The sequence below is a fragment of the Haplochromis burtoni genome, unplaced genomic scaffold (genome assembly GCF_018398535.1).
Source record: "Haplochromis burtoni strain Fernald_Lab_line unplaced genomic scaffold, NCSU_Asbu1 Contig_274, whole genome shotgun sequence".
NCBI lineage: Eukaryota > Metazoa > Chordata > Actinopteri > Cichliformes > Cichlidae > Haplochromis > Haplochromis burtoni.
The window spans coordinates 52,217-62,338 of NW_024582635.1; the positions used below are offsets into that span (position 1 = coordinate 52,217).

Genomic DNA, 10,122 nt, shown 5'->3' on the forward strand with positions numbered 1-10,122 from the left:
TTAGGAGAAAACTGTCTGCTGTTTATTTGCTGTTCCAGCACTTTCATAACTACACAGTCATGTCATCATCATGCCCTGTCATATTAAGTAATAACTTTTTAAAAAACTGGTAATTATCTTAGTGAACACTGGATGGCATTGTTGCTGTTCAGTAACCCTGCAATTTGCAGCAGTGTCTCATTTTTTCTCACTATGTCAGTGTAAAAGGGTAAACTATGCACTGTCGTGTATTGTTATTTGATATACACGATTAAATTTAAGTATTTCATGCATTAATGTCTTGGTTTCAAGATGTCTTTTTAATATTAGAAAGGCTGATGTACAACACGCGAGATTAGATTAAGGAAAATACTTTTTCAGTCAGATAGAAGAAGCTATCAAACATGTCGCACCCTGTTCTCCTTCTAAATCTAAGGGAACAGTATAATACAAGTAAATTGTAAATTACACATCTTTTTACATTTGAAAGTTGTAAAAAAAGATGTGTAATTTACTAAACAAATTTTAAAGGTCATTATTGTAACTTTTTAACATTTTCTTGATCAAATTTTATTCTTAATTTGCAGATAGAGTTAAAATTATAATATACTTGTAGTGTTTAACTATATGTATATTATTGTTAAACACTACATAAACACTATATAACTATATATATAATAAAATATATAGTTAAGCAGAAGACTATTTGACCAAGGCATGTCATCTTACCATGCGTTTGAAGTGAACTGCTATGTGTACACACAGCATTCCTATAGTAATGCGGGATTGTTATGTGGAAACTATCCTGGGATAGTAGACAAACCAGATTATCCAGGCTAGCTCTGACACACCTAGTTCACCTGTATTTTGTCCCGGATACCCAAGAACACGGGTCAATGACTCACTGAGGAACATCACTGGCACTGTAGACAAAAAGAGGAGTTTCAGCTGTTCCAGTGAGGAAGGTCAGCAGTTAATTAATGAATTAATGCAGCACTTATTTTTGGCTTTGTCATGAGCAGGGATTGTTAGTTAATATTATACAGTTAACTTAAGTAAATGGGGGAAAGAAGATCATTACTTATCATCATGTGTGAGTCTGCTGGTTGTATTTTTCAGTCAACATATTCCCAGTAATACTTTGGTTCCTTTTCTGAAACCAGTTTTCTGAATACACTACCCTTTTGTGTAGTGTATTAGTTTGGTTAATAATGATGCATATTGGTGCAAAATATTCATCTGAACAATGAAACGGTTCCAAAAGAATTGATAACACTCAAAATGCAAAACATAAAGAATTTAATGAATTTCCTCAAATGTAATTTTCGCCCTTATTTTTACACAAATGGCTTCGATGATTTCCTGCAGTTTTGTGATTATGGCAGAAATATTTTGATCAAGCCTCATTATTCAAAGTTTTATTTGAATACGTCTATGTGAAAGTGCATAAATTAATTACTTTTTTCTTTCACTGAAAATGATCTTACTTTGAAATGCAAATGAGACTAATGACTAATTGTAAAACAACTTTTTTCCATCAGCATGTGGACCAAGACTGGAATGAATATCTAATGGCTCAATGCCACTCTTAAAGTAAATTTATGTTTGTGCTCAAAAGAAAAGGAAAGACATTTTAAAGTGCAGATAATGTATTAAAAACAAGCCACAAGTCATTATCAAGAGTTCGTGTAGCAGGACAAAAGAAAAAAAAAAAAAAAAGAAAAATCGGTAAGATATCAGTCTTGCTGATGTAGCAAAGTCAGTGGCCTCCCCTTGTTTGTGACCTCTGTCAGATGACAGTGAAGGTCTCCAGTAAGCAACAGTGTTGGTGAGTAGCACTCACAGAACTGTCTCTTCTAATAGCAGCTGCTTCACACCTTCTTGAACGAAATAGGTGCCTCCCATACCAATTCTGGCCCATTCCCCCTAATTGGTTTCTATGCTCTGTTGAATCTGTCTTCACTGTTGCTCTGTTCAACAGCCAAAAGTTCAGTACCTTTCCTGTCACTTTAGCGGTACTGAAAGCCAGTGTTACTTACTTCCAACAGGTAAAATGAAGTAAAATCAGTTTTCCAATAAGCTATGATTCAAATTATTCTATGTATTACAAGCAGCATCGCCATGGAGGGCAGCAGCAACAGCAAAGCTGTCGAATTGGGTTCCTCTTCTTATACCTGGCAGCTGCCTTAAACTTCTCATTAGATGCAACCACGTAATCCTGCGTCATCTCTACATTGGTCTGAATGTGTTCAATAAAGACCCCCTGTTCCTCCACCAGCATGAAAATGTCCATGAAGAGGTCCCGAAGCTCCTTCATATTGTTCTCCAGGCTCAACAACTCCTGTTGGTGGAGAAGGATAGTGGGATTAATACTGCAGATAAGAGAGACATTAGTCAGAAGATGGGAGAAAGGACCAGAAGATTTAAGACGCAATGAAGGAGCAGGCTGAGGAAGAACATGACCTGAGCATGGGAAAATGCTCAACATTCTCATGACTTTTATATACTTAGTGATTAATGTCCTGTTTCACTAACACATCTCTCTGTATTCAACACTGGCTGTAAAGGTGTTTGTTAGGACAGAGAGCACTACTTCTTTCTATTCTCAAGGAGTCAATTTTATTCACCTGGTGTCGCAGGTCTACACGAATCTCTGATAAATGTCTAGAATAACAACCAGTACAAACCTTTTCTGCTCCTTTACCCATTTGTGTCAGTTGATGTAGTGTATTTGTAAAACATGCTAAAATGGCACTTTTTTATTACCTCCCTTAAAGAGGATATGTGTTTGTTTAGGTTTGACTGTTTGTTAGCAGGGCTAATCAAAAAGTGAATGAATTTGCATGAAAATTTTACCAGAGGTTGGGTTTGGGCCAGATTCAATGTTATTAGCTTTCACAGTTGATCCAGATCTAGATCCAAGAGCCTTTTAAAGGATTGTTTAGCATTGCTGAATATTGATATATTATCTCATATGCATTCTCAAACCGCTCTTGTTAATTTTTGTTATTAAAGATTCTCACATTCACAGCATGAACAGACTGGATATCTAACTATAGCAAGGAGCAAATTTCTATCAAATAAAGAACACTGAATTAGTTTATTTGCCATGAATGGCTGGTTGTTTTAGGTGCCTTCAAGACTCTATTGTTACCTTTGTGTTGGTCCAGTGAGTTACTTGTGCTTCCCTTACCTTGTGTCGCTGTTCGATCTCAGATAATTGTGTCCGCGTGATTCTGACATCATTCAGCAGGTTCTCGTTGAACACCTCCCAATTTCCGGTGGCCACCATCTCATCCACCTCCTCCTCTGTTACAGGTTTTCCTGATACCTCCAGCTGCCGGATAATGAAGTGCTTACAGCGCTCTTGCTTGGTCAGCAGGCCTTCATTATACTCTCGCATTACCTGAAAATAATTACAGCCAAAAGAAATAAGAGGAAGACAGTGTATGAAGAATGAGAGGCGTTTTAGTCCCATGTTTTTTTATCATCAGTAGAAAACATAAACATGGTCTTTGGTGCAGTGACAGTTTTCACAGTGTTCACAGTGCATTTACTGCATTTCTTTTCACGTTATCAAATACAGATAAATGTATATATTTATTTATGTATGTATGTATTTATATGTATATATATATATATATATATAATATATATGTGTGTGTGTGTGTGTGTGAAACTTTAACTCTTTTCAAACTAATCTACCAAAGAAAGAAAAAAAGAAAGAAAGAGTCAAATATCAAAAAAAAATAAAAAATAGTAAGAATATACTCCAGACCTGCTGGAAGCGGCGGAGTAGTGCTGCATGTTGGGAGCTTTGTATTCTCGTTAAAGCAGCAGTAGGTCCCTGCTGCTCCATAGTTTTCTGGACCTGTTTCGAAAGGTTGTCTAAACGACGGTGGAGGCTTTCAGCCCTGAGCTTTATGTCTCGTGTTATGCTGCTCTCTTTTTTCATCACACTAAAACGACGCATGGTTGCCACCATGGTCTTTTGCTGTTGAGTGAACTTAAGGACCTGTTTGTAGGTAAGATTTGGAAACACACGTTAATAACATAGTAAGTAATATCCTGCAAATATCGTGTAATAAATAAATAAACAAATGCTAAATGCAAGTCTAGTTTAGTCATTTTTACCTCTGTTTCCAGCACTGCAATGTCATCTTGTATATGCTCAACCTCTGACAGAAAGTCCTGAATGACTGGCTCCTCCTCAAACACCACAGCTTGTGGCTTTATGACCCCAAACGCCACAGAGTCGTCATCATCATCCTCCACTGAGAAAGGATTGGTATTCTCAGTTGCAACCACAGATAACTCTTGAGCCTTCTGCTGCAACTCCACCAATCTGTCTCTCATTATGAAAAAGCACTCCTCTCACAGTTATAAGTTATTACAGTATGTAAAGATCTTGCCAGTGCTGATGAGAAAATCCTGAACAGAATAAATAAAAGAAAAATTATTCATTTTGACACACTGTAGTAAATAATAACAAAATATACAGTACAAAAGTATGAAATACTGACAGTAAAGCTAGAATGTGTCAATCAGTTTAAAAAAAGTGTCTATGACTATGCCCTTTTTTTCACCAAAAGCACGAAATAACATTTTGTAGTTCTAATATGGATATTTTTTAGAGTTCATGTCTGGATTGTTTCTAAATTTTAAGAATGACACTAAATCAAGAGGTTTGAGTATCAATTATTCTAAAGGGAAACAGCTGAGACAATAGGGTCACGGGCAATGAGCTCTTTTTACTTCTGTCAATACTAGATGATTTTAAAATACGAAATACAATAATATTTTTTATTTTTTATTTTTAAAAAATATTTTCTTTCTTAGTTGTACTATAAAAAAATCCATAACTGGTGCTCTGAACATTCAATGAGTATCCGCAGTGAAGAGCTGGACAGCACTAGGCCCTTATATGATCCAAGCCTACTGTCTGAAGACACTAAGACCACTTCATGAATACGTGGTAGCACAAATAAGGTTGCTGTAAGATGGCTGCTCTATCCCAGCTTTTGTTCTGTGTAAGCCTCAACTTAGCTCATCACTAAAAGTGAATATGGACATAGATTCAGGGGTGGATTGACCCTCACTCACCTCCCATATGATGACATCAAGCTGTATGCCGGGAGTGAACTAGCCGATTAGCTTGCAGGATCTACTGCAAGGGCATTGGGGCGTCATTCAGATTGGAAAAGTGTGAGGCTTCTCAAAATGCATGGAGTTCTGCACCCAATGTCCAATGGCCTGAAGTTCTAAGTGCAATGGGAAGAGAGAAGGTAAGAATTAGTGAGATTCAGAGCCACAATTCAAGAGGAAACACAAAGCATCCACAGTTAATTCGGGAAGATGGTCCACAAGATGAGCTACTCAGAGGATGGCTATGGCAACGAGGAACAGGAGGAGGAACTATCATGAACAACCAAGCCCCTGCATACATCAACAGAGAAAGTGGCTGACATCAAGAAATCCTACTAGTGGCTAGAAAAGGCCAGCCTAAAGGACAACCAAGACACTCTAATCATGGCAGCACAAGAACAAGCCCTAAGCACCAGATCTATAGAGGCAGGAGTCTGCCACAGCTGACAGAACCCGAGTTGAAGACTGTGCAACAGGATGTAAGACGCAAGTTGGGACAGTGTACCCTGACAAGGACAATCAAGTGGTTGAGACAGTGTTTAGCAACATCTGTGCTACATATAGACTAGAAGTCCCCAACTCCCAATGGGAGACAGCACCAAAGGTGGTTGAGAACAACAGGGCTAAGATCCTGTGGGACTTGAAGTTCCAGACAAACAGCTGCTGACCAACCAACTAGACGTAGTGGTGGTTTAATCGATGCAGCAATCCCAGCGGATAACATCAGAAAGAAGATGAAGAACAAGAAAACAGAGAAGTACCAGGGACTTGAGAAGTACCAGGGAGTTGAGGAACAACTGGAGCTATGTATATATATATATATATTATGTAAGGCCTTAAGTTTTCATACAAAGGCTGTCACTAACCACCTAAATCCCTCCCTTAGTACATTTACAGAACACTTGTAGGTAAAGCTTGTAATCTTGCAGTTGACTCTGTATGTATGTAATGACTTTATTTGTTCTGATGAGCATAAATGATGAGTCATATTGGGATTCTGCTTAGTACAGAGCATTTTTAACTGTATATATAAAAAAACAAGAAAGAAAAACAGGGAAAAAGTTTATCTGTGGAATCAGTCAAACAGACTTGAGCTCATTTTCCCATGGGAACTGACTTGTTTGTGTTTAACTCTACACACAACAAAAACAGAAGACGGAGAAGGTTGTCGCCAGGTTGTCGCATTCTAAATAATTCAGAGAACAGATAACGTCACTTGGATAAACATCTGATTATTTAGTTGGAAGTTTATTAAATCAATATCTCAAGAAACATTGTTAAAGAAAGCATTTAATTTGATGTTTTTTTGGTTTCCTGCATATTGATTGAAGTCATGAGATACTGACTTAGATTTTCTACATGCTTTTGACCAATGAAGTGCACTCAACTGCATATTTCTGTCATTAAAGTGGTCATACCAACATTTTTAAAATGCTTTAGCCAACACAGGGATTTGAGTTTTAGAGGCAGTAAAATAATCTTTTGCAAGCACATGATTGTGTGGGGGGGAATGGAGCGTTTCAAATCACAGAGTATCCCACTTCTGGATAGATTTCAAACAGGAAAGATCCTATGTGTGTGTAACTTATATAAACTTCACAGGAGTTCAAAGAATGTACAAGTATAGTTTGAGGTGAACTCTTTCCCTCTCTCTTTTTCTTTCTTGCTCTCCCCACCTGCTCCGCATGGAAGAGCCGATTAAAAAAATTGCTCAAAGGATTTGAGAGCACATTCTCCTGTGTTTAGCCTAAAAACCTGGAACAGAATAGAGCTTAATTCAAGGAGTTCAGTCTCACTCTGTGAAAACATTTTTGGTCTGTGAAAGAAGCAAATATTTTCCTTCCACCCATCCATCTCCTCCCTTTCCTGTGTTTCTGATGACATTCTCCCATTTCAATGCAGGTAGAGAAGGAGGAGTTCTCAATTGTTGTAGCCTATTTTTCCTAGGTCAGACAATTGTATGTTGTAAGCTGGTCTTGAAAGAATTCATTTACAATGTAACAGATAAAGTAGTTGGTCCAACTTTTTCTCTTTCTTTAGCTGGAGTTGTGCTTGCTATTAATAAATAAAAACACTGAACATACATGGACATTCAGCTTCTTTTTCTCTTAGTCTCGTTTTCTTGCCCTTCAAATACAAATCATAGTATGTTTCTAGAAACAAAGTTCTGAGGCTATAACAATCGTTTGATCTGAAATATGTATTTTACCTTAATGTTGTTAGTTTTCCATCATAGGCTGCCTGGTAGGATTACCCTTCACACCAGGAATGTAGTCCAAGACAAACAGTCTTTGATGATATCAGATCACCTTTAGATCTCCTTACATTTACCGGATGGTCATCAGAACGACACTGCAACAGTTATGCCACTATCAAGACAGTTACACTCGCAAACCCTCACAGGAAAGTTTTGAGGAAGTGTGGTTGAGTTGGCTTCAAGGACCTCCCCTTCTTTAGAGAAAGTCCTGGGTAAAGCCAATAGGAACGCAGACTGGAGGCTTATTTGCTTACATACAGAAACAAGTGAAGAGGGAGAGACAGGATGGTGAGTACAGAGAACACACAAACCCTACCCTCAGGCTTACTCCTGGGCAGGAAAATAGAGCAGAGCAAACAGAAGTGTATTGTGTACACTGCTAAAACCAAACAAAGGGGACTGTGGTTAGGGTGTCAGCTAGGGCGTTGAGCTTTTGATTTGCTAAGTTAATTTCTTTGTGAAGTGTCCAGATTCCTGGGGTAAGCCCTCATGGTCTTTGGATATTAGTCCAACAAACCCAGCTGAGTACTTTTGACAGATTTCTACTGACAAGCTCCCTGAAACCTAGGAGCCTTTTCAACACAAGAAGGGACACAGTCACTTTGTGCTATGCAGCATAACACGCTGTGCAAAGCTGTTTGATCTGCGCTGTCAGAGAAAGAGAGGGGAGAGAAGTTTTGAGGATGAGAGAAGACTTCAGTGGGGACAAGAGTTCACTCTTTTTGAGATGAAACTTTGGATGCTGGTTGCATAATTACTGTCTTTTTCAAGAACTGTGGCAACTGTTTTTCAGAATTCAGATTGGTAGTCAAGCAATGATGGGGAAACTATATATGAGCGAGAAGGAACAGAAATAATGAGATATACTGACTCACCATATATTCCTGTTTTGTTTTGTTTATTTACTTCATCTGAGACAGGTTTAAAATGTTGCCAAAGAACAAAAGAGACTAAAATACTAAAAAAGGCAGAGGACTTATAATACAATACTGTGTACTACAGTACTCTTTTTTTTCTTTTTTGTTTATTAGGACAGAGTACTTGGATATTAAAAACAGACCTCTTCCATAATGTTTCCTACTTTTGTGATACAAAAACAAATACGTAAAAGAGGAAGAGCAAGTACCAAAACTAGACTAATAAGCTCTACTTGATTTCTTCGGATTTTACTTCCAAAACACGTATATTGCTTGTAATTGGTCTGGTTAAGTGGTCTTGAGCAATAGTTCTCCAGCCTTTCTGAAGGTTTTTCAAAGGTTTTCTTTGGACAGTGGCTGCTTATTTTTAGCCCAGTCCTTATATCTGACCATTGTCAGGAGAGTAATTTTTTGTTTGTTTGTGAAGTCATTTAACACTGACCTAGGAATCATATACATGACACACAACTTAGCCAAGAACCCATTTTACCAAAGATAACACAGTTTGACCATCATAATATAGCATTTTTGCACCAACAAAGTGATTCCAAAAGAGACAATAGCCAAAAACTTGATATATAACTTGGTATGGTGTGAAGTGTATTCTTACAAAACTGATGAAACTGGGCAAATGGAAGACAAAAGTAGAAATGGCAGGCCTAAAGAATCTATTTAAAGTGGATGAACAGTATTTGAAAGGCATGTCCTCAAGAAATAGAAAAAAATTTCAGCAGAGACCAATAAAGGATCTGAAAGACACATCTGGTCCTTCAGTTGAAGCCCTATCAGAAATGGTCTCTGTGGAAGGGTAGCTGTCAAGAACTTATTCTTAAGGAAGGAAAACAGGGAGAAAGGCCGGGAGAAAGGCCAAATTACACAAGAACTGGTCTGAAGAGGTTTGATGGAGTGATGATGCAAATTTGAAAAATTGCATTAATTATTACTATGCACAGAGGATGTCAGGAGAGAGGTACAACAGTGAGTGTCTAAAACCACCTGTAAAACACAGTGGAGACTCTGTCATGGTTTAGGCTGCATTGATGAGATGTTGGAGATTTTGCCAAAACTGCTAAAATGATTAGCACAGAAAAGGACAATCAAATTTTGAGCCACCGTGCAAGACCATCTGGAGAGCAGCTGATTACCAACAGCTTCATTCTTCAGCATGATAATGATCCCAAACAAAATCCCAATGCAGTAAAAATATAGACAGATAGAAAAATGCAGTGGAACACTATCAGTCATGGATTGGCCTCCCCAGAGCCTGGACATCAACGTTTTCACAGCAAAATTTTGAAATGAGGGATGATTCAAAGCTTTTACACAGTTCTATACTTCACTAGAGTGACTGAGCTTTTCCATAGACAGCAAGCAAGCAAGCAAGCAAGCAAGAAAGAAAGAAAGAAAGAAAGAAAGAAAGAAAGAAAGAAAGAAAGAAAGAAAAACATTAACCACATGATGACTACAAAAATGCTGCTGTTAAAGTTTGATCACTTGTACCAGATGCTACACCATGTGTGTAATAACTCTCTGTGTTGCTATGGTGTGTCAACTGTGAGTCATCTATTCCTAATGGCGAGATTTTATGACAACAACACAAAACAAGATTTCTGAGTATTAGAACTCACCTTCATCAGCACCACAGAGAACATGTTGCTGTATAAATCTGTTTCCTGTTCTTTTTTCCTGATTATTTGCTCTTAAATATCTTCTTCCATCACTGATTTTGTTAGGGTTGATTCAGATTTGTGCTTGCTATTGTTCTCACACACACATTCAAACCACATCTCATTATTAAATCCTTTCCATACCTTTGGGCAAAAC

At 37.8% G+C, this 10,122-nt stretch overlaps 1 protein-coding gene across 2 annotated transcripts; it reads right to left on the bottom strand.

Annotated features, from left to right (window-relative positions):
* Positions 1 to 1,261: 1,261 nt before the first annotated feature.
* stx19 (syntaxin 19) lies at positions 1,262 to 7,514 on the bottom strand. Of its 2 annotated transcripts, XM_005940397.3 has the most exons (6): positions 7,334 to 7,514; positions 5,083 to 5,240; positions 4,114 to 4,410; positions 3,758 to 3,994; positions 3,173 to 3,385; positions 1,262 to 2,320 (listed from the first exon to the last, which is right to left on the bottom strand). In XM_005940397.3, exons 3-6 carry the CDS (start codon positions 4,333 to 4,335, stop codon positions 2,084 to 2,086), a joined length of 909 nt encoding a protein of 302 aa, XP_005940459.1. In that variant the 5' UTR covers positions 4,336 to 4,410; positions 5,083 to 5,240; positions 7,334 to 7,514; the 3' UTR covers positions 1,262 to 2,083. The 2 variants fall into 2 exon arrangements, with proteins under 2 accessions (XP_005940459.1, XP_042083587.1); XM_042227653.1 differs by lacking the exon at positions 7,334 to 7,514 and having other exon boundaries at positions 5,083 to 5,900.
* Between the last annotated feature and the right edge of the window lie 2,608 nt (positions 7,515 to 10,122).